General features: G+C 40.7%; 3 protein-coding genes across 4 annotated transcripts in view; all 3 read left to right on the forward strand.

The window, feature by feature from the left end:
* The window catches only part of AK9 (adenylate kinase 9), a 71,321-nt gene extending 68,953 nt beyond the window's left edge, over window positions 1-2,368 (forward strand). Inside the window, exon 41 of the mRNA XM_060753156.2 lies at window positions 1,905-2,368. Coding sequence (XP_060609139.2) covers window positions 1,905-2,113 — 209 coding nt within the window. The 3' untranslated portion in view covers window positions 2,114-2,368. The remainder of the gene's footprint in view (window positions 1-1,904) is intronic.
* A 2,767-nt stretch (window positions 2,369-5,135) lies between these two features.
* Window positions 5,136-16,157, forward strand: ZBTB24 (zinc finger and BTB domain containing 24). Of its 2 annotated transcripts, XM_060753154.2 has the most exons (7): window positions 5,136-5,215; window positions 7,875-8,840; window positions 9,937-10,104; window positions 10,975-11,058; window positions 12,529-12,612; window positions 13,510-13,591; window positions 14,544-16,157. In XM_060753154.2, the coding sequence occupies exons 2-7, from the start codon at window positions 7,880-7,882 to the stop codon at window positions 15,358-15,360; spliced, it is 2,196 nt and encodes a 731-aa protein (XP_060609137.2). In that variant the 5' UTR covers window positions 5,136-5,215; window positions 7,875-7,879; the 3' UTR covers window positions 15,361-16,157. The 2 variants fall into 2 exon arrangements, with proteins under 2 accessions (XP_060609137.2, XP_060609138.2); XM_060753155.2 differs by lacking the exons at window positions 10,975-11,058; window positions 12,529-12,612; window positions 13,510-13,591; window positions 14,544-16,157 and having other exon boundaries at window positions 9,917-9,977.
* A 2,597-nt stretch (window positions 16,158-18,754) lies between these two features.
* Window positions 18,755-24,878, forward strand: part of PPIL6 (peptidylprolyl isomerase like 6) — a 15,781-nt gene continuing 9,657 nt past the window's right edge. Inside the window, exons 1-3 of the mRNA XM_060755056.2 lie at window positions 18,755-18,918; window positions 20,168-20,263; window positions 23,822-24,010. Coding sequence (XP_060611039.2) covers window positions 18,817-18,918; window positions 20,168-20,263; window positions 23,822-24,010 — 387 coding nt within the window. The 5' untranslated portion in view covers window positions 18,755-18,816. The remainder of the gene's footprint in view (window positions 18,919-20,167; window positions 20,264-23,821; window positions 24,011-24,878) is intronic.

Consider the following 24,878-nt stretch of genomic DNA (forward strand, 5'->3'; position numbering starts at 1 on the left):
CAAATGCAATGGATATGGAATATGGCCATTTGAAAGTGGTGGTTTTTAACCTTAATTAAAGGGGTTTTAACAATTGTCTTACCCTGTATTATTATTCTTAGATTAGTTATATAAATATGTATGTGTATTTTGAATATGATGTGTATTTTGAATATGATGTGTTCTGTTGAATGGTACAGAATGGCTGCTGTATGTGAGCTGCTCAGAGTCCCTCAACAAGGGAAAGAAGGTGGAATATAAAACTATTTTTAAAAATCTTGTTGAAAAAACAAATCCACAACTGAGGACTCACATCCGTTTCACCACTTTGGCCATTGTGGTAAACATGCCTGCTTTATCAGTAGCTCAGACCAAAACAAACATCAGTATCAAGTACTTCAGCCAAAGTCCATAGTCCAAAGCCAAGAATACATATACAGGAATCCTTGAAGGTCAAACAGGGATGCCCACAAATTCAGTGCAAAATCCAACAACAAACTGGACAATGTAAACCAATGTCAAGATTCAAAGTCCAAGAAGCTAAAGTCAGAATTATTTTGAAGTCAAGCCAAAAAACAACAGAGACAGGTTCAAGGTCAGAAATAAATGAACGTTGTACTTGAGTCAAATAACAATGTCGTTTGCAGTGAAGGAGCCAAACCACTGAAAAGACTTACATCTCAAGGCCGCAGCTGTTGCCAGAATAATAAGCATTTTCCAGATAATCTAAGAAGCTTGTGAAGCCCTCCTTGCTGTAACCAAAGCTCTAATAGGTCTATGTAATCCTTCTGAAGCTCGCCAAATATTCAGCTTCACTCACTGAGGCTTGCACAGATTGCTATGGAGTACTTGCTTCAGCTGAGGGCTCATCTTTAGCAGTAGCTGAGGGTAGGCATAATCGGCTGCTGGGAGCTGCTTGTCTACATCTCCTCTGTTGGCCTGTCGAGCAGCTCTTCATTCTTGCTATTTCAGCTTGCCATGACAGACATCCTAAACAACCGATCAGTAGAAATGCCTGTGACAGCACTGAGTCCCCGTGTAGAGAAGTTAGAATTAGAGGGGGAAAAGTTGGCACCCAAGAAACAGTGGCAGGCTTTGATGGTCCTGTTCTGAGATGATCGAGGTGATGAATCCAGTGTCTTACCTTTTGGCACTGTACCTAGAACTATTGCCTGCTACAAATTCCATAGCACCCATACCAATCTCCATCTGGTTTGAAGGAGGTCAGGGTTCAACAGATATAGCTTCAGAGAGCTTCCTTTCCTGTGCAGGCTAAATTGTAGGGTTTGGTTGAACTGGAAGTCATGGAGATGAGTCTTAATGCCATGATGATACCATCTGGGACTGCTGGCAAGTACCACTGGGATAATTTGTCACCTTGTTTCCTTGTACTGTCTATGAGAAGGTCACTAAGTTTGAAGACAGTCCTATGTTTGTATTGAGAGATCTTTCTCTAGAAGTGGTTCTCAACCTGTGGGTCCCCAGATGTTTTGGCCTACAACTCCCAGAAGTCCCAGCCAGTTTACCAGCTGTTAAGATTTCTGGGAGTTGAAGGCCAAAACATCTGTGGACCCACAGGCTGAGAACCACTGCTCTAGAAGGCGAAGCGTCAGTATCAAATGAACAGCCTGGAGTGTATTAATTTAGGTTCCAATAGATACATTGCACAGGTATAGACGATCCATTTGTACAAATCACAAAAACAACAAAGAAGAAATATCTACACAGAATAATGGAATTAAACACTGTAACAAAATTTTTAGTTAATAGCAAGAGGTAATCACCTCAAAGTATGCGTCAGTGTGAGAAATATGTAGGCACTTAATTATTTCCATAACTCTTTCTTTCATGTGACTTCAGTACCATAATAATGGCAGTATCAACTAATACATGATGTAATCACTGTTGTTTTAATTTCTCCCCAGCATATAATCCCAGAAGTTCTGATTATATACGAAAGAAGTACAAGAGAAAGTTGGAACGGTTCATAGATCATTGTGAACTTATCCCATATCTGGGAATAAAAATGACAAAGAAATACAAGGAGCCTCAAAATCGACCTATTGACTTTGATCACAAATTGCAGACCTTTTTATCTCTCAAAGATGTAGACCCAGCATCCCAATTGTTTTGAAGACTGCATGGTGGAAAATTGTATAAGATATACACATCTGAAAAGTTCATTCTCAGTAGGCTGGCTTCATATTTGTTTATCCTGCCTTATACATGATTGTAGACCCAAGTAATGTTGTTAACACTTCCTAAACCATAGCACTGTCCTGTAGCATTTTAATATGATTTTTTTTGTAAAATACAATTTGCAGATTTAATACATGGAAGTATTTCAGTTGATTTTATTTCTAAGTAAATGTATATCCAATGTGGGCATAATAATACAAGAACTTCATAATATGATCTTCAATCAGCGGTAAGAGGAATACACTTACAGGGCATCTGATGATGAAATCATAAGCACTCCAACATTTCCTAAATACTGTTGAACTTTTGGCAGGAGGAGGAGGATTCTCCCTTTCTTTCCCATTTTTTCTCAAAGAAAACAGTTTTGATCTTGCACGCAAAATATATAGACTACTCCAAAGCTAATCTAAATATTTTTCTGTATTCAGGATGTGACAGAAAGCTTTGGATTATATCCATTTAAATCTTTCTTTGTTCTCACATTGTATCTCCAGCCTTCACATGTTTCTCTCTCCTGTGAAGTTGGGTGAGGAGGGGCTGAAGAAAGAATTGCAAGTGGAAAGTTAAGAAATCAAAGACTGAGTGTAGGGTTTCCATAGTCAGAACTCACTTCCAGGCTGGGACCAGGGGTCCGAGCTGACCTTTAGCCCCTGTAAAAACTAAGACCTGAGCTCAGGAAAGCTACTTTAATGGACTGCTTCTTCCAGGATACTGGTAGGGGATTCTGAGAATTGGAATCTTCATCACATCCATGTGAAAGATTGCAACTTCACTTAAAAATGTTTTATGGTGCTCAAAACATATTTTAATATACAACAAAGCAATTGCTCTCTATGATGTTCTTTAAGTTAAAACATCTTGTGTGTTTCATTTTATTGTTGTATTTTATATTGTCTCTGAGAAACTGTTAGGTTTATTATATATTCCTTCCTAATTTCGTGAAATATTTACTATTTATCTTTGTTACAAAACAATATTTAGCCTATTATCTGTTGCATTTTACTGCACCATATCCATACAATTGTTGAGTGTTCGTTTTGTGCAACCTTACAGCATTATGCAATACAGCCATATCACTCCTCTCTCTCTCTCTCTCTCTCTCTCTCTCTCTCTATATATATATATATATATATATATATAGCCTCCAAATGTGCATCCTATCTTTCATGTGTCTTTGGTTTAAGTGAGAAAGAATAAGGTGGTTATATGCTGTTCTCAATCAACACTCAAAGTTGCTTTTGCGTGCTTTTCTCTTTATCATAGTAATAATATGACTTTATTTATAACCCACCTTCTCCCCTGATGGGACTCACATAAGTCCTTCCTTGCTTCATTTGGCATTCAGGAGAGTTTACTGAATCTGTAGTATCTTCTGCACTGTGGTCATGCTTAGTTCTTACTGGTGTTCTGTATCACTTCAGTAGATGGGTGCCTACATGACTGAAGGCTCATTCCTTGTGGAAAGCACATAACAAACTAGACAGCAGGGAAGACATTTTGATCCTGCACAGTGTAAACTCAGATATAGACTTATAAACATAATTCCATATACACACTTATGTACAAGTCGACTTCATGTGTAAGTCCAGGGCAGGTTTTGGGGCCCAAATTATGGATTTTGATAATAACCCATGGATAAGTCAAGTGGTAAAATTCAATGCCGCTTCCAGGTTAGTGGAAGAATTGTGCCCAGTTGACACAAGCCTTCCCTTGCCTGTTAAAAAATGAACAGGTGGCCCTGTGCCCTCTGCAATAGGGGAAGAAAGAGGCACGCCTCAACCAGAAAATAAAGACACTCCAATTTTTCAGGGGATGCTGGGAGTTTCAATTAAAATAAACCAAAAAGGTAATGCTCCAAGCAGAGGAACTGATGGCAGGTGGTCCAGCGCTTGCATCTTCTACACCAGACCTGAGCTTATGCTGCTGAGAGGGAAAAGGAAGCGGTCTGAAGCTGTTAGGAATTGTGGGAGTTCAAGTCCAAAACACCTGGAGGACCGAAGTTTTCCGAGTCCTGTTATAAACTAATAAGCACATCTTGAAATGATGCCATATCTGTATCGAATTTAATATTAGCAAAGTGTCCATACCAAACAGCAGGAAATGGTAATAACGCAGTTGTACCCTGGCACTGCTGAGTTAATACCCTGAAACAAATTCTTTTCACTTCAAGCATAAACAGAATCAAACGTATTGATAGTCCCAATATAATATATTGCATGTGTGTGTGTGTGTGTGTATGAAATATATTAAATATATATGCAATATTATAGATAGATATAGATATTGTAAGCTGCTCTGAGTCCCCTTCGGGGTGAGAAGGGTGGCATATAAATGTCATAATAAAATAAAATAGCATGTTCTTGATGACCAGAATCTCCAAAGGTATTGTCGGAGGCTTGCATGCCGGAATCACTGGGTTGTTGTAGGTTTTTCAGGCTATACGGCCATGTTCTAGAAGCATTCTGTCGTTTTGCCTGCATCTATAGCAAGCATCCTCAGAGATTGTGAGGTCTTTGAGGATGCCGGCCATAGATGCAGGCAAAACGTCAGGAGAGAATGCTTCTAGAGCATGGCTGTATAGCCTGAAAAACCTACAACCCATCTCCAAAGGTGATCATTTGACAATGATTCAAAGACACTAAAGATATTTAGGTGGCCTGTTCTACGCTGTAGAATGAAGGCGGTCTGACACCACTTGGCCTGGCTCAGTCCCATAGAATCCTGAGAGTTGTAGTTTGACACCAACACTTTTCGGCAGTGAAGGCTTTAAATAACCCTCCAAAACGACATCTCCCATGTTTATATAGCATTGTGCACTGGCAGCTAAGAAAGAATCGAACTGCACTGCCTCGTGCACAATGACAGACTGGCGACTTCCGACAGGAAGCGCCTCCTCCCTGGAAAGAGGCTTCCTTTCCCCGCGACTTCCGCCCTCGCTTTGCCCCGCCCCCCCACGCCCTCTTACGCGTGACGTCACTTCCGACAGGGGCGGCCGTGGAACTAAGCGGTGGCCTGGTCGCCGGGCTCGGAGGGAGAGGTGAGTGGCGGAGCGGCTTCGCCAGGAGCGCCTTCCCTTCCTTTTCCTCAGCTGCCTGTTCTGTATAAATATTCATGAGCCATGCTTGGGACACCCAGAAGGGAGGCCCAATCGCTCCGAGCAGACTCCAGGCTGGAAGCACCACCTCTGCCGGTCCTGCTTGCTGTGCATTCATGAAAGGGCCCTGCCGAGGGAGGGTCAAAAGATGTTCAAAACGGCTTACAGCCAAAACCAATGGAATAGAATTCACAACCTAAAGTACAGGTTTCCCCTTGTCATTAAGTGTAGTCGTGCCTGACTCTGAGGGCTGGTGCTCATCTCCATTTCTAAGCTGAAGAGCCAGCATTGTCCTTAGACACCTCCTAGGTCATGTGGCCAGCATGACTGCATGGAGCACTGTTACCTTCATGCCGGAGGGGTACCTACTGATCTACTCACATTTGCATGTTTTCAGACTGCTAGGATGGCAAAAGCTGGGGCTAACAGCGGGAGCTCACACCGCTCCCTGGATTTGAACCTGCAACCTTTTGGACAGCAATTTCAGCAGCTCAGCAGTTTAAGCCACTGCACCACTGGGGACTCCATGAACTATATAAATTTAAATGGCATGAGATGGTATGACTCAGGGCCCTTCCACACAGCCATATAATCCAGAATATCTACAAAACAGATAATCTACAATATCTGCTTTGAACTGGATTATGAGTCCACACTGCCATATAATCTAGTTCAATGTGGATTATATACAGTTGGTGTGGAAGAGGCCTCACTAGAAAAGATAACTGATGCTTGGCAAGGTGGAAGGCATCAGGAAAAAAGGAAGACCACTCTCCAGATGGATAGAAGACGCAGCGCTGTGTTTGCAAGATCTGAGCTGGGGCTAACTGCGGGAACTCACTCCATCCTGCGGATTCGAACCACCAACCTTTCAGTCAGCAAGTTCAACAGCTCAGCGGTTGAATCTGCTGTGCCACCAGGTGGCTCCTCAAAAAATGGATACAAATATTAAAACAGAATTAAATATGAATGGTATTAAAAAGTGAACAGTTTAATTCCTTAAAACGGATTTAAATTGACTATCTAAATCTATTTCTCTGGGAAAAGTAGAGTACTTCGGCATTTCTTCCATGCAAATTGCACAGGCTTCTTTGCCTTACACAGAAATATTTGTAAGTTGCTTATATTTTGCATAGTGCAACATTGGAAGCTTACATTATAGCTTTTGCCTTTCAAATACATCTATATTGAGCTTTAGATGGTGTCACACAAAGCTCAATGTGGTGTCTCTAGCTGCATATACAGAAATCTGTTCAAAAGAAGTATTTATTATTTATTTCGAACATTTGTTCCCCACCCTTCTCAAACCCCCCAGGGGGAACTCAGAGCAGCTTACAACTAACAACAATTTGCTGCCCCACATACAACATGATAAATACAGTAATTACATAAATAACATTAAATTAGATTAAAATTAAGTCCATTTAAAATTAAACACTGGCTGGTTAGCCAGTACAGTGATCAGTTAGTCTTGGTTTATTTTCTACTACAAAAAGATGCTTTTTGTTGAAAATTATATCTCCTCTATAGCAGGTCTATGTAGGGCCGCGGTGGCGCAGCAGATTAAACTGCTAAGCCGCAGAACCTACTGATCAGAAGGTTGTTGGTTCAAATCAATGAATGGGGTGAGCTCCTGTGTTAGCCCCAGCTTCTGCCAACCTAGAGGTTCCAATACCTGCAAATGTGAGTAGATCAATAGGTATTGCTTCTGCAGGAAGGTAATGGCACTCCATGCAATCATGCTGGCCACACAACCTTGGAGGTGTCTACAGGCAACGCTGGCTCTTTGGCTTAGAAATTGAGATGAGCACTCCCCCAGAATCGGACTCAGCTAGACTTAATGTCAAAGGGAAACTTGTTCTTTGCATTTATAGCAGATCTATACACCCTGTGGCCCTCCAGGTGTTTTGGACTTCAGTTCTCAGAATTCCTGGCCACTGAACAAACTAGCAAGGGCTTCTGGAAGTTAGAGTCCCCGACACCTGGAGGGACACACATTGTGCCAGCCTGCCCTAGACCAATATTTAAATAATCCACGAACAATCATTCACTCTGCTGTGGAAAGACAGCAGGAAGTCTGCTGACCGGAAGGTTGGCAGTTAGAAGCTGCAAATCGGGGTGAGCTCCCAACTGTCAGTCCTAGCTTCTGCCAGTCTAGGAGTTCAAAAGCTTGCAATGTGAATAGATCAATAGGTGGCCTCGGCGGGAAGGTAAAAGAGTGCCATATGCAGACATGCTAGCAACCCAGTTAGAGATGTCTATGGACAACAGGCTCCTCAGCATAGAAACCACCCTGAGTCACCTAAGGGCTGAGAAGAGCAGTATACAAATATAGTAAGTAAATTAATAAATAATAGAAAAATGGAACACAATGGAAAAATGGCCGGGATTGAGCATCACCTCCAGATGCCAGAGATGGAAAGAAGGGAAGACCTTTACCTTTGCCTGTGTTATATGTCATTGTTCACTGTGTGTAAAAAAAGCATTGCATGTTTGCCTAATGTGTGTATTGTAATCTCTGAGTCCCTCTGCGGAGATGAACTGGAATATAAATAAAGTGTATTATTATGCTATTAACTCCCCCCCCCCCTCCTGTTTCCAGCAACAATGAGTGAAGCAATCCCTGATCCCAATGAGAAGCTAATCGTCATCCATTCCAAGGTTCACAGGGACACTATTTTGGCTAACTTTGAAGAACAGAGGAGAAAGGATTTTTTGTGTGATATCACTCTCATTGTAGAAAATGTCCAGTTCAGAGCCCACAAAGCTCTGCTGGCTGCCAGCAGTGAGTATTTCTCAATGATGTTTGGCAACGAGGGTGAGATTGGCCAGTCGATCTACATGCTGGAAGGGATGGTGGCGGATGCCTTTGGGGCGCTCTTGGAGTTTGTCTACACAGGCTGCCTTCAGGCCAGTGAAAAGAGCACAGAACAGATCCTAGCCACTGCTCATCTTCTCAAAGTGAATGACCTAGTGAAGGCATACAGCGATCAGCAGAAAAACTGTAGTTCGATTGATACACAACCTTCCAATCCTGATGGGGAAACTATGGGAGTTTTCTTGGCAAACAACCAGAAGGTTGAAGATCCCCCAAAGCGAAAACGGGGAAGACCAAAGAAAGTGAAGTATATCCAGGAGGTGCCTTCTACCGAAGACATGCAATTGAGAGAGAATAATTCAGTTCAGAACAAGCAAAATTTTATGAAGAAGGAGGCTGTGGGGGAAGACATTGAAGCCGACGAAGGGATTCCTTTAAGTGGAGAAGTGACAGAAGCTGAGCATGCCTCCTGTTCAGATCCAGTAGTGAGCGTCTCCACTGAAAAAGATGAGAACTACGATCCTCAGTGCCCAAGTCCTCAGCCCAGCCAAAGTCGTTACAGCAAGCGTAGGACAAGGCAGTCAATCAAACTCAGAGATTACAAACTTACTGGTGATGAAAAGGAGACTGGCCTGAAAAAGAAGTCTGGTGGGAAAAAAAAACGTACTGGATCAGAGGTGGAGTGCAAGGTCTGTGGGAAACTATTTAAGTACAACCAGTTTTTAGCTATTCATCAAAGAATCCATACTGGTGAGTACAGGACATCACTTTAATATCAGCATGAAATAGTCTATACAACCAGCTGGTTGAAATAATTTTATCAGCTATAGGCATATTAATTTTTATCAATTGGTCGTAGGTAAATAAAGCTATTTAAATTAAAAAAACACGTGAAGGTATAATATACTAAGCATTTGCTTACACAGTTATCCCTCCACATTTGCAGGTTTGAGTTTCATGGATTTGATTGTTCAAGGATTAATTGCTGCCTCCGCCACTGCTCTCCCTGCACCATTTTAATAGAGATTTTGATAATACCGATGTCCATCTTAGATCTTTGCTCTCTGGGAGGAAATCAAAGTAGCAAGTTTCCTTCTAGGATTTTTTTCCTAGTTCTCTCCTTGCTCGCCATCTTCTTCTGTGGAAATAGTGATAGATTCACTTCACTACAGTGTCAGGACTTTCCGTTTGTACTTTTGTTGAGGGAGATCTGACGTCTAAGGTGAATAATCTGCCAGGGATCCTTCCAACAGGGAGCAGGGGAGCACCTAATGCTTCTACAGCCCCACAATAATTTCTAATGTATGGATATATTTTTAGGTACTACTGCTGACTTGATATGGTTATGAAGAATGAATTGCTGTTGTTTGGAATTCATCATTCCTTATAAGAGTTTGTGCAGCTCTATATTGTAGACCTGGATGTCCTTGACCACAGATTTGTACAGCTGGTTTTTATGCAGTCACTGTTTTCACCATTTAGTTATCTTGGTTTCCTGCAATACTGTTGGCCCTCCACATTTGCAGGTTTACCTTTTGCAGATCTGATTATTCATGGATTTGATTAATAAGTTCTCCCTAGAAATCTTTAGGTCTCCCAGGACAATTCTTTGGTCAGCTTCTGGTGAAAGTTGGCCATAGAGTCACCTTGAAAGACCTAGAGATTCCTAGAGAGGTATTCTTTCCAATGTTTATTTGATTTTTTTTCCAGTTTTATGAGAATCCTGTGCCTACTATAGTAAGTTAATTTAGACCTATCTATGTTAAGTTAAATGGTTTGATTTTTTTTCTGCCGACTTGAAATGTCTAACTATTTGCCATTCACAGACCTGGTACCTTGTTTTTAGGGGAGCGCCCATTCAAGTGTAGTGAATGTGGGAAAGGTTTTTCCCAGAAACACTCTCTCCAAGTCCATGAGCGGATGCACACTGGAGAACGGCCATACACCTGCACTGTGTGCAATAAGGCTTTAACAACAAAACACTCACTCCTGGAACACATGAGCCTCCATACAGGTAAGTCAGAAACAACTTAGCTGTGCCAAGAAAACAAGCAGAAGGGAGTAAGAACTGTCCAGGTCAGGCCAAGACCTCTTAGGGCCAACAGTATTTCTAATAGCAGGATTCCTAATTGTTGTGTCCCTTCAAGTCATTTCCAGCTTATGGTGGTCTTGAGGTAAACATCTCACAGGTTGTTGTTTTTTTGGCAGAATTTCTTCAGGGAGGGTTTGTGCTCAAATTGCTGTTCCTGAAAGGGTTTATAGTAATACCTGGATTTTGTTCTGAATACTTTAGCATCTGGTTTTTAGGGCTGTCCTGCCTCTACACAGTATTATGTATGTTTAATACCCTTCCAGAGAATTTATCTTACCTGACATTGATCCTTTTTAATAGCCTAATTGCAAGCTGGTCGCCATGTCTTAAAGAGAAAATTTCATGTGAAGTAACATTTTAAAGCTTAAAATACCATTCAGCCTCATTCCTAGGAATGAATACTCAAATACTGTCCATACTTGCAGCTTCTCAAGTTGCTTCTAACGCATACACACACAAAACTGTATAAACACGGCATAGTTTCAACTTGCATGATTTTAATTGCTGTTTTAATAATTTATGTTTTATTATTGGTTTTAATTGTAATTGTTATTTTTTGGAATTTGTAGTTCACCCGCTTCCGGGTGTGAAGGGCGGGGTATAAGTATGGGAAATAAATAAATACTTTGGAGTAATCTTGCATAGGATTCTGCTCCTGCACATCCTTAATCAAAACCTAGCTTTTTCTAACATTTGTTATATTTTTCTGTACTGCTGCTATAGACACACAGCCAAATTTGTTCTCATTTGTCTGAACCACCTCTCTGAAATCCTTTGTTGTTTTCCTTTCAGGTCAGAAGGATTTTACTTGTGATCGGTGCGGAAAATACTTCAGCCAGAAAAGGCAACTTAAGAGTCATTACAGAGTTCATACAGGTATAAGAAATTTAAGACGGACTGCATTTTCTTGAAATAAGTTGAGATTTTGGAATACTCCTAATTATGATGAAATCGTGTATGATTTATTTACCAATTTCTCTAAATTGAATGCTTTTTTAAAACAACATGATGCTTACTCAAGGCTTCAAAATATTTAGAATGACATCTTCCTTAGGATTATTTAACAGGAGGGATGCATGAAAAGTTGTATCATAATAAAGTATTTATTAGTTAACCAGATAGGACGTTGCTCTCCTTACCCCACCCAATTCCACGGCCCTATAGTTTACTGTTGAGCTTTCCCATGCCCAGTACTTTTGATAGTCAGGTCATGCCCATTTTAGTAGTCTGGTTCCTGGATTTGAGTATTGATTGGATAGAGTTTTAATGCTAATGGTTTATACCAGGGGTTCTCAATCTTTGGGCCTCCAGGTGCTTTGGACTTTGACTCCCAGAAATCCTAGCCAGGAATTAAAACTTGTGCTCCAGCTGCGCCCGTTCCTTGGGAATTCTGATTTGGCCACGGTGGTCCATGCTCTGGTTACATCCCGATTAGACTACTGCAACACTCTCTACATGAAAACTACTCGGAAGCTTCACTACCTCTGAGGATGCTTGCCATAGATGCAGGCGAAACATCAGGAGAGAATGCCTCTAGAATATGGCCACATAGTCCAAAAAAACCTACAACAACCCAGTATGAATACTATTTCCATTTTGAGTGGCCATTCACTCCCTCCAGGGGAAATGTACATGTTTGTCTTTTAACATTTCACATACACAATTGGGACAGAGAAAGAACAGCAAAAGCTGGGTTTGATTCCTGTTTGCACATTTCCAAATAACATGAATAGCTTTTCTCATGTCTTTAGCAGTGCAGTGTCAACATGTCTGTATTACCTCAAGACACAGGTTTCAATAAAAAAATGGGGGGAAATAAGCTTTATCCTATTGATCCATAGAGACTCACATAGAATCCTGGTGTATTGCTATCTTAATACTTTTTGTCATAACTCTTAATACTGCTATGTTGTGTTGGTAAAAAGTGTAAACCCAAATCTGTTTGAACACCAGAGCGAAAATATAGCTATGTTAAAAAATTTCAGTTCAGGAGCTGAAAGAGCATAGTACAGTGGTTATCAACCTGGGGTCCCCAGAAGTTTTTTAGCGAACAATTCCCAGAAATCCTAACAGCTGGTAAACTGGCTGGGATTTCTGGAAATTGTAGGCCAAAAACATCTGGGGACCCAAGGTTGAGAACCACTGGCATAGTAACTGTTGCCCCATGTGTTAGGAAAGAATATTGCTTCCCATTTTTAGCTTGCTTTGTTTGGTTTCTAATGTACAGTAATAATGTTTGTGTTGATGCTTTTATTATTCTGATCTAGCTGGACAGCCTGTTTTATATTCAAGCACAATAAAAAATGTAGAGAAAACATGACCCTACCTTTTTCTTTTCCTAATCAGGCCATTCGTTGCCAGAATGTAGCTTGTGTAATCGCAAATTCATGGATGCAGCTCAGTTGAAGAAACATTTAAGAACACATACAGGTAATTAAGATACACAGAAGGAATAGAGATAGATCGCTCTTGTTCTTGTAGCTCCAATATAAAGTGGTAGTATGGATGTTGCCATTATCACACACGCCTGTTTCCCTGTTCCTTTAATTTTGAGAGATCTTACAGACATGCAAGGAGTCCAAAACGCTTTTTTTTCTGAGAAGTTGTCCAATACTATAAGCAGTATAACCTCCCGGACAAAACCTGGAAGCCCAATGACACCAAGAGAGCATGAGATACGTATTTACATTGGCAGATCCTACATCAAAGCAATTTCAGAAGATTTCATAGTGATTGGGAGAAAATGAGTTATAGAGTTTTGCAAACAATACACAAAATGAGATTGTGATTCTTGATTCTCCACCTAATTTTGATAGGCTCCCATAACACCTGAGCCATGGTGATGGAAACTAAAGCTTGAGAACAACTGTCTTAGTAAATAAATTGCTAAAGGGGGCAAAGGTCCTTTATTTTCTGATATCCTTTTTACTTTTCTGTTAAGGTAGAAGGCAGTAGGAAAAGAAGAGGGCCTTGGCCCTTAGTCTGCAAGACTCAAGCAGGACCACTGATGATAGGGTGATTTGGAGAGTTCCCATTTATGAGGTCACCATAATTTGAAGTTGTCTTAATGGTAGTTAACAACAACAATCCTTCTGATAATCTTTCGGACTAGGCAAAGATGTGATACCTTCTAATCTGTTTATAACCAGATTATGAGTTCTTCAAATTGAGATAAAGTGACATGTTTTTGGAACAATATTGCTGTATGTTTAGAGATGCCTGTACCTACTTTATTGTAATATTATTTAATAGTATTGTTCTATTAACACAACCGTTCTGCTGGTATACTAACCAATAGGGTGGGGTTTTTTGTTTTTGTTTTGGTAGGTGAAAGGCCATTTACTTGTGAAATTTGTGGCAAATCTTTCACAGCAAAAAGCTCTCTTCAGACTCACATCAGAATTCACAAGTAAGTATAATTCTTCTAAGTACTGGTGCATGGAGCCCCCAGTGGCGCAGTGGGTGGAACCGCTGAGCTGCTGAACTTGCTGACCGAAAGGTCGCTGGTTTGAATCTGGGGAGCAGGGTGAGTTAGCCCCAACTTCTGCCAATGTAGCAGTTCGAAAACATGCAAATGTGAATAGATCAGTAGGTACTGCTTCTGTGAGAAGGTATGGTGCTCCATGCAGTCATGCCGACCACATGACCTTGAAGATGTCTATGGAAAATGCCGGCTCTTCGGCTTAGAAATTGAGATGAGCACCATCCCCGAGATTCAGACGTGACTAGACTTAATGTCAAGGGGAAACCTTTACTGGTGCAAATTACAGCACTTCAGTCACTACAAACAGTAGACTTCTTCATAAACACAGTCCCACAAACACTAATCTGAGTGTAAAATCAGAGGTATTAATTCCACACATGGAAAAAAGAGAGGGAAAAAACAGAAATGGATGCCAGGATTTTTTCACTTTTGTTAAAAGATGCCAAAGGAGGCGAGAGGAATAGGAATCACTACTATAGGTTTCCACAAACAATATATGTTTCTTTCTTTTCCCAATGAATGAGCAGAGACAGACCTTGGGAGACTACATATCATTACATGAGTCCTGTTCCTTATTTAAAAGAGGGAAGGGCACAGTGGGCCCATAGTATATTTGAGTGGAAACTATTGAGTGCCTGACAGGCCTGCCTACGTTGAGTGACCTTTGCCTATCTATTCTTGCTTTGTAAACTAGATATGAAAGTGTGGATGCACTTACCTATATGCTGTTACTTACATGTGTCCGAGCACCATGCTTTGTTGTTAACTTGCCAAAATCAGCATTTGGCTCAGTGATACTATGTATCTTTCTTGTAAAAGTTTTGTTTCCAAAACAGTATTGACTTATCTGACAAATTCAAATCATCTTCTCTTCCAGGGGAGAAAAGCCATATTCGTGTAGCATTTGTGGAAAATCCTTTTCTGATTCCAGCGCTAAGAGGAGACACTGCATCTTGCACACGGGCAAAAAGCCTTTCTCTTGCTCTGAGTGCAATGTGCAGTTTTCACGCTTGGACAACCTGAAATCTCACTTAAAGATTCACATGAAAGAGAAGCAGCTGCAGGAAGGAAATGGTGCTCCTTCTACTATTACCAGCACCACCGCTGCAGAGGAGATAAGGGAAACTGTTCAACTGCAACAGTACCAACTCCCCACCTCTGGAGCACAAGAGATCCAGTTGCTGGTGACTGATTCAATGCACAACATCAACTTTGTGCCCAGCCACAATCAAGGTCTCAGTGTTGTCGCGACTGATGGCTCCCAGAACATGATAACAGACCATGCCGGCAATCTTACTCTTCTTGCTCCTCCCCCTCAGCAGCTGCAGAACTTGCTCCTTTCAACCCAGCCAGAGTCATCGGGCCAAATTGAGAACATCAACATTGTGAGCGGCCAAATGGCACCTGCCCAGGCCGAGCAAATTCATGTCATCACACTCTCAAAGGAGGCCTTGGACCACCTCCATGCCACCCAAAGTCCGGCCGAAGTGCTTCAGATCGCTACAGGAGCATCTCCTCCAACACAGCACTTGCAAGTAGCTCAGGAAGTTAGCCATCCATATCGTATTGGCCAAGACACTGCCCAGGTTAACAAAGGGCAGACTCAAACTGTACAGATCTCTGAATCAGCTCAACAATCCCTAACTGTGGACCAGACTTCCAGTGATCTCTGTATTGAAAGGCAGACTTTTTAAAGTATATTTGCTTCTCAGAAATATATTTATGATATGCTTCAAAATATATTTATCAAAAGGAAATTGAGGTCTTTCAGACAAACTTTATCAGGCTTCTTCTGTTATCTGTCTGTCTTTGCATTTTGGTATTGATGATGTTTTCTAGCCGTAACAACCGTGAACACAGTTTAGCAATCCACAAAGCAGCACTATAAAGGTTTCCTTCTCCCTCCTTCCCTATTTATTAAACTATGGTTTTCCGTTATATTGAAACTTGGAAACTGATCTAAACTCTCTACAGTTCGGCTTGCAGATCAGAATCTTAACTAGGAGAAAAAGTGTGAAGGTCAAAATTCATTCTCAGTCCAAGGAACCAGGCTTTAGTGGGCCAAGGATATTATGTCTCCATTAGGGCCTTCTGAAGGAGAAATCACATTGTACTTAAAGTAAAGCAGTACTGCTGGACATCCGTTCACAGATACTGCTTTTTGATGCACACTTGGTCTCCTCTTGTATTCTTTTCCCTAACTTTCCATGTTCAGCTGCCATTTTTTTTCTAAATTGAAAGATCTGATTCAATGGAAATCAGGAAAAGTCCAAAGGAATTGCCTTTTTTTCCCAATGAGCCTTGTTGGAGATGAAACATGGACCATTTACCTTCACAATTGGATGTGATGTTGAGTGAGGTGTGTGCAAAGTGATAAAGATTTGCACACAAGGAAGAGAACAGCATGAAGTGTCCAGCCTTGCAGCCACTCTTTTGAAGAGCTAGATGTTTGGACCAGTACTATGCTATGTGTCAGCCCATGTGATATTCACTAAGAAATACTACTACTACTAATAATAATAATAATAATAATCATCATCATCATCATCATCTTTATTTGTACCCCACCGCTATCTCCCAGAGGGACTCTGGGCAGCTCACAAAGCACTTAAGGTGCAACCACACAAAATACAGAAAGTGTAAAAACAACAACAAAATAAATAACCAACATAAACTTCACAATGCCCTGGTTAAAGTCAACAGACTACAGCAGTAGCTGCAGCTAAAAACAACAGTAATCGGCCTCAGTCTTGTAAAGTATGTATTCATTAATGGAGTCTAAATCTCGTCAAAGGCTTGTTGAAAAAAAACATGTCAAAGAAACCCAGTCTTATCACCTGCATTCTCTGAAACGTCTGACAGTTTTTGTCAGATCTGTTTGTTGTTATAGCAGCAGTTTGGATCTGTACAATTCTGTTCCTTGTGTGCAAATCAAATTAAGGAATTCTGTAATATAATATGGTGATTAGAATTAATGCTAGTAACAACCTTTAGTTTATTTACCGACTCCACCAAAGGTGTAGTTATAGACAAATCATGCAAACTTCCTGTGCCTTAGCCTTTACACCAAGCATGGGCAAACTTGGGCCCTCCAGGTGTTTTGGACTTCAACTCCCACCATTTCTAACAGCCAGTAGGCTGTTAGGAATTATGCCTGCTTTACACCTAAAACATGTGAATGAACACCTGCAATGCAACTGATTTATCTCTGAATGCTTAAGTGCTAGAAATCCATAAACCACAAAATAACTTAATTAAGCTCTATCATTTGCCTTGAGAATATGCAACCCATTTTAATATAGGTTAAGCATGGCTGAGTTGCTGATAAAAGATCTTTCAAAATGCAGATTTAAGAGGACAAGTATCTCAAATGGTTTCTTAGAAGCCAAAGAAAAATGTACTTGATACATTGAGTTGTAAATGTTATTTTGGGGATGGGAGGACGAAAGAATGTTACTGAAAAGTAAATTTGGAAGGAAAATCTATAAGGCAGAAAAATAAAACATGAAATTAATATCTCTCTGATTATTTTGCTGTGGCTATTGGAGATGCAAATATAAAGTCACCAAACCTAAAGAAAAAGTGTTATTTCCTCAGACATGAGTAAAAAAATGTAAAGTTATATATTCTCACATATAAAATGGAAGTTTTTAAAAATAAAAACAATAAATGAAATTATTCTAGTATTGTTTTCTGTACAATTTATCTGAACGCTTCGAATTCTACTGACTAATGAGAAGGTGATAGAGATTTAATATTCTTTACCACCCTCATTGACATTCAGCTTTTCTCACTGTGTATTTCCAGCAGGAATAAGAGCTATGTGTGCTCATTTGTCCTAGGAATTGTTAATCTTTGCACAAAATTAAATATAAAAGTATATTATTTGAGAAAATAACTTCCCAATCCAGATTTCAGAATGGATTTAATTTTGTGTCACTTGCTATCACTTATTTGTAATATTGAAATATTACAAACACAACTTCCTATCCAAAGCAATCTGAAATAGACTCTGGCTGATTTTTCTAGTGTATGTCAGGATATCCTTGCGTGCTTTAGCTACAATTGTTTCATTCTTTCTGAAAACCAGCACCTAATGGCTCATTGACCACTACTGGTGTAAACCATCTACTGATAGGAAGAATCCTGCATCTCCCAAAAGCCTTCTGAGATTTGAGGACTCCAGGACTGGTGAAAAAGTAGCACTGAGAAATAGGTGGAATGGGTTTGGATCAAACTGACTTTTCCCTGAGCATATAAAATTGAAGATCAACCAATAACGGGCCCTTCAAACATTTAGAGCTACTTGAGAGTTGCAGTCAAGCTCTAGGGAACATGTCTTTCCCAGCTCTGTCCCAGACATTCAAAATAGTTATCTAAAGGTACATCTATACTGTAGAATTAGTACAGTTTGACACAGCTTTAACTGCCATTACTTAAGTCTATGCGATCTTGAGAGCAGTGGTTTTTCAAGGCCTTTGTCCTTCTCTTCCAAAGAGGACTAATGCCTTATCAAACTACAACTTCCAGAATTCCATAGCATTGAACCATTACCATTATGCCAGAGATGAGAAAAAGAGGGAAGCCTTGCCTCTGTTTATGTACTGTCTTGACTTTGTTGTCAATTGTATAACGGCATTGAATGTTTGCCATATATGTACTCTGTAATCCGCTCTGAGTCCCCTTGGGGAGACAGAGCAGAATATAAATAAAGTATATTAAGGAAGGGGCCTGAGGCTGTTAGGAATGGTGGGAGTTGAAGTCCAAAACACCTGGAGAGCCAAAGTTTGCCCATGCCTGGTGTAGATGCACCTTTTGTTAAGATACAGCCATATTTTTCTAATGATTTTTAGATCACCATGACCAGGATTATAATTGTTTACTGAATATAGAGATGATGAATAATTTAGAACATCTCGGCTAAGTTAAAATCAAATGCATACACAATGTGATTGCTTTTGTTGTGTAAATGCAAAAGAAACCCAGAGCCAATCGCAAGCTAGCAAAACTCACTGTTATGCAGAACGCTTGCACCCCATTGGAGTTGCCACGGTGCATGGAATTGTTTGTATTCTTTCCCTCGATGACATGGAAGAAACAAGGAAAGCAGCAGCAAGGCCAGGAGAGGAGAGAGAAAACCCTTGCGGAGAATGTGGGCCAGGAATGCCATTTGCCCTCGGCGGAAGCATGAGGTGGAAGTTGCAGGGCTCCTCACCGAACCTGCCTTTCACATGGCAGCATACGCTGCAGAGGTAACGTGCTGCAGGCCTCTCTTCTAGCAACTAAGAGTGCATCTCTGCGGTAGAATTAATGCAGTTTGGCATCACTTTAACTGCCATGGCTCAATGCTATGGAATCCCGGGATTTGTAGTTTAGTGAAGCACTACTTGGCAGGGAAGGATAAAGACCTTGTCAATCTATAACTCAATGATGAATCCACAGCATTGAGCCATGGCAGTTAAAAAGGTGTCAAACTGCTTTGATGCAACAGTATAGAAGCCAATTGATGTCATCATCTGATGCTCCCTTTTACAATGTCTTCTATATATGAAATTGTCCACATGCTTGTGGATTTCAATGGCTTCTCCGTGTATTCTGACATGGTAGTTGTTTGAGTGGTCCATCATTTCTATGTTCTCAAATAATATGCTATGCCCAGATTGGTTCATCAAGTGCTCTGCTATGGCTGACTTCTCTGGTTAAAGTAGTCTGCTGTGCCTTTCATGTCCCTTGATTTGTGTTTGGGCAATGCTGCATTTGGTGGTCCCTATGTAGACTTGTCCACAGCTGCATGGAATACAGTAGACTCCTGCAGAGGTGAGAGGATCCCTCTTGACCTTTGCTGAAGGTAGCATTTGTTGGGTTTTCTTAGTGGGTCTGTAGATTGTTTGTAGGTTGTTAATTAAGTTGATTCAGAACTGTTATGTCCAGTATCTGATGTGTATGGCGATTTCAACAGAAAAGAGGAAACCATGAAAATGAACAAAATCTGGCTATCAGTATTTTTTTAAAAAGAAAAACCTCTAAAATCAGAACAGTAAATACAGACAACACTCAAAAACAGGGGAATTAAAAAAAAAACAATCAGGGCCAGCTAATCACCTACCAGCAAATAATTCCCCCAGGCAGCAGCCAAGCCTTGAAGTTGCAAGGCTTTTCAATGCTAATCAAGGTGATCAATTGCAGCATTCACACTTGCCTCAAGTAGACAAGAGTTCTTTCTCCGACCCTGGACACTCCACAGATATATAAACCTCCCTTGCCTAGTTTCCAACAGACCTCACAACCTCTGGGGATGCCTGCCATTGATGTGGGAGAAATGTCAGGAGAGAATGCTTCTGGAACATGGCCATACAGCTCGGAAAACTCACAGCAACCCAGTGATTCTGGCCATGAAAGCCTTCAACAACACAAGGAACAAGTAGTTTGAGAACAATGATATAAAATGTCAGTTGATATGTACTTTGCATTTTAATGCTTTTCTTTGTCTTGAATATCTAGGCTCTGGGGAGAAATTTTCCAACCAAAATAGCAGAACCAAAAATACTTCCAATGCTGCAATTTGCATGGGATGAATATCTACATGAGAAAAAGAAAGTATGCCTTATTTTCCTACTTCTAAAAAAGATGAACTGTCCTGAATCAGTGATATTGAGTTTTCCTTGAATGGTGGCAGGCCGTTTCTGCCTTGAATAGTTGCAGGCAGGCCTGTAGCCAGGATTTTGATTCACGGGAGGGGAGTGAGTCTGAGTGAAAGAGGGTGTAGCCTAGCAAACCTTTTGTATCATCACCCCAATAGCCCCATGCATATGGGATATATTGAGCATGGTGATCAGATCATGATATGAATAAACTTAACAGTTTAAATAATGTACCAGTAAGGCCTTCTCATGGACCACCATGAGAATTTCGGGGGGGGGGGCGGAGACTGAAGCCCCTCAAGCCCCCCCCCCCCCCCCCCGGCTACATGCCTGGTTGCAGGCAAATTACTTGCTCAGATTGAATTTATAAATGAGACTTCATTTGTATAATACTGAGGATAAATAAGTGCTTAAGCACGAAAATAGAAGTTTCCTTCCCTCCATTTTTATTTATCAATCAAAATGTATAAGTATACATCCTTTCCCCTGTTTACAATATCTTGGACAGGAAAGTATGGCATATTTTGCAGAAATAAAATGAAGAAAATCAAACACACCTTAAGCACACTTTTTATCAGTTTTTAACTTTCCCCAATTACAATTTATACTACATATACCTCTACTACACACCTTTTATCTAGGTTAGGTAATGGTTTTCCCCTGACATTAAGTCCAGTCTTGTCCGACTCTGGGGTGTGGTGCGCATCTCCATTTTTAAGCCGAAGAGCCGTTGTTGTCCGTAGACACCTCCAAGGTCATGTGGCCGGCATGACTGCATGGAGCGCCATAACTTTCCCGCCGGAGCAGTATTTATTGATCTACTCACATTTGCATGTTTTTGAACTGCTAAGTTGGCAGAAGCTGGGGCTAACAGCAGGAGTTCCCACCGCTCCTCGGATTTGAACCTGTGACCTTTTGGTCAGCAAGTTCAGCAGCTCAACAGTTTAACCTACTGCGCCACCAAGGACTTTACTTATACATATCTTATTTCATTATTATTATTATTATTATTATTATTATTATTATTATTCTCCCCCACCCCTTACCTTTAGTATCTATGCCACATAAGAGTTTATTGTTCTCTAACATTATGACAGATAGCTTTTGCTTGCTTTAATTTGCCAATGATATTTTGAGGCCCTCAAAGTATAACTTGAAGACCTCATCACACTAGAGAATGAATCCACTTTAAATCCGGTCGCTGCCCCTTGCAGAATTCTGGGGTTGTAGTTTAGGGAGAAGCCTTTAACAGCCTCACTAAACTACAAACCCTACAATTCTGCAGGAGGCAGAAACCAGATTTAAAGTGGATTCATTCTCTAGTGTGATGAAGTAGTTGGTGGATTACAAACCAGACAAATGTCAAAAAACTGCTTTGAGTCTCCTTGTGGAGAGAAAAAGCGAGGCATAAATAAACATACTCATTATCGGAAATGGTTAAATCAGAATGCATGTATTAGATTATTTATTGGCACTTTATATTTCCGAGTTCTAATACTGCTGTTTTATATACAGCAATTGCTGTATTTTATTTTATTTTTACCAGGGGGTACTTTGAGTCCCCGGTGGAACAGTGGGCTAAACTGCTGAGCTGCTGAACTTGATGACTGAAAGGTCACCGGTTTGAATCTGGGGAGCATGGTGAGCTCCCACGGTTAGCCCCAGCTCCCAATCTAGCATTTCAAAAACATGCAAATGTGAGTAGATTGATAGGTACTGCTCTGGCGGGAAGGTAACGGCACTCCATGCAATCATGCCAGCCAAGTGATCTTGGAAATGGAGATGAGTACCAATCCCCAAAGTCAGACACAACTGGACTTAATGTCAGGGGACAGGCCCGAAGCCAGGATTTTGATTCGGGGAGGGGGCTGGGTTCAATTTGGGGGGGGGGGCTGAGTCTGAGTGAAAGAGGGTCTACCCTAGCAAACGTTTTGTATCGTTACCCCAATACCCCCATGCATATGAGATATATTGAGCATGGTGATCAGATCATGATATGAATAAACATAACAGTTTAAATAATGTACCAGTAAGGCCTTTTCGCAGACCACCATGAGAATTTCGGGGGGGGGGGGGGCTGAAGCCCCCCAAGCGCCCCTTCCCCCCCCCCCCCCCCCCCGGGCTACATGCCTGTCAGGGGAAAACCTTTACCTTTACCTACTGTGAATTTATGATGTTGTTGATTGTTTATTGTCTACTCGTATGTTTTGTTTTGCACGTCACACCTTGAGAGTTTTCTGAGCTACACCGAGTCTCTCTGGGAGATGGTGATGGGATATAAATAAAAGATTATTATTATTATTATTATTATTATTATTATTAGAACACTACTGCATTCTATAAGACAAAAGATGCATCACAAACAACTACTATGGTATAAAGTATGGACCACAAGAAGGATCCAAATTAATTGAGAGTAAAAAAGCAGCTCGTTTTTGCAAAAGTGTCATGCAAACATGAAGACAACAAACCATATGGGTCCTAGGAATAATTTAAAATGGTCAAAAGAGCAAGTCATAAAAGGGTGAGGGACACCCATATGCTAAAGCTTGCAAGTTGGACTTAGATGCTCCAAAGCAAACAACAGCTGTCAGTACTTTGGAACACGATGACATTGTGAAGCCATATTCGATTATCTCTTCTTATCTCCTTCCTTCCTTTGCTCTTTAGGTTTTTACAATAAACAAACACACACACACAAGCACAGTTTTTAAAATGCTATCAGAAACAGTAAATCGGGGCATTTACTACTAAAGATTTACAGAGTTTAACCTTTGGATATTTGCTTGAGAGTAGATTCCCAGATGATTTCTGTGGTCTTGAGTCCCTAATAAGGTGCATGAGACTCCTGCTTTCCTCACTGAGAACCACAACAGTCTTGCCCTTAAGACAACAAACTTTACCTACAGACCGGGGTGCTGACATCTTCGTTTATGAGCCAGCCCTATATCCAAACTATCCAACTCTTGAGAGAAATATTGCTGGAAGCATATGAATAATAATGATGTCTGAATTCAAAAAGACTAAAGTGCACTGCTACCCAGGAGCAGACTATAGGAATATTTCCTAGTGTAGAAATCAAATAGGCATTCTGGTTTTGGGGCGGTCTAAAACACACACTTGGTCCTGAAGACAGTCATTGTCTTGCATGTATCTAAGTTTCCTTATGGAAGTGATTGACCTACTATATTTATTTAAAGCAGAATTGCTCATTCAGTGCCATTTCAGCCATATCCATATTTGCATTTGTTTGGGCATATAGCTGGATATCCATTGTGTTGGTATAGTTGCACAGCAGAATTAATGCATAACTCCTACAAAATCCCTAATGTAAGATCTTGATCTTGGAGTGCTCAGGGAACGTCTGCAAGTGTCTGCCCTTCACAGTAGAAATGTATCTCAATTTTTCAGATATCTCCTTCTCTGCATTATTATTGTTGTCATTGCCATAAATTCTGCATGTCGCTTTATGATTAAATGTGCATTGACTTGGCATTTGGTCTTCTCATCACAGGAGCTGAGAGGAGAAACATGGGAGTATGCTTCCAACGTAATGTGCTTTGTTGATGGCCAGCTCCTTGGAGATGAGAAGATGTTGCTCAAGTGGGCTTATGATGTTTGGGATTATCAAGACTTTAAACCGGAAGCACTTTATGAAGCTATTACACAGGATTTTCTCACTAAATACATGAAAAACAAGAAGGTAGGTTCTTGGTTTTCAAAGTAAAACCAAAACAATGTTGACCAAAAAAATGGCCACTGTATCGTCTCCTTTGAAATTTGTCTTCATTTTGCCAACAATGCAGACATGCACATCCCACTTATCTTTGTCGATTGTTTGCGGTGAAATTTTGCAAAGCACTAACCCTTTGGCAATTCCACTTTTAATCCTGATTTGGAGATTAGCATTAGTCAGTTTGCCTGATTTGGACATCACATCAAACTGTGGCAAGAAGAAAGCAGGAGGAGGCATTGGCATCAGTGACCAGAAGTATTCTTTCCGGTCACTGGTTGAGTATTCCAGCTTGAGTATTCCTTACCCAGAATTCTGAAATGCTTCAGAATCCAAAATTGTCCACCAGGGTGACTTCTTTGTTTTCTGATGGTTCAGTGTACACAAACTTAGTCTTACACACAAAGATAGGGAGCTGTGGTAGCGCAATGGGTTAAACCATTGTGCCGGCTAAACTGCTGACTGTTGATGGTTTGAATCCACAAGACATAGTGAGCTCCCATCTGTCAGCTCCAGCTCCCCATGCGGGGACATGAGAGAAGCCTCCCACAGGATGGCAAAACATCCAGGTATCACCTGGGCAACATCCCTGCAGACAGCCAATTCTCTCACAGTTTCTCAAGTCACTTCTGACACACAAAAAATGCACAAATATATTGTGTATAAAATTACCTTCAGGCTATGTATGTAAGAGATACACAGTATATGAAAAACAAAATAATATTTCATATACTGTATATCTTGTACACTTGCATCCCATCTCCAAGATATCTCAATATGTATATACAAGCATTCCAAAATCCAAAAATAATCTAAAATACAGAATACTTCTGGTGTC

The sequence above is a fragment of the Anolis sagrei genome, chromosome 1, assembly GCF_037176765.1.
Source record: "Anolis sagrei isolate rAnoSag1 chromosome 1, rAnoSag1.mat, whole genome shotgun sequence".
Taxonomy (NCBI): domain Eukaryota; kingdom Metazoa; phylum Chordata; class Lepidosauria; order Squamata; family Dactyloidae; genus Anolis; species Anolis sagrei.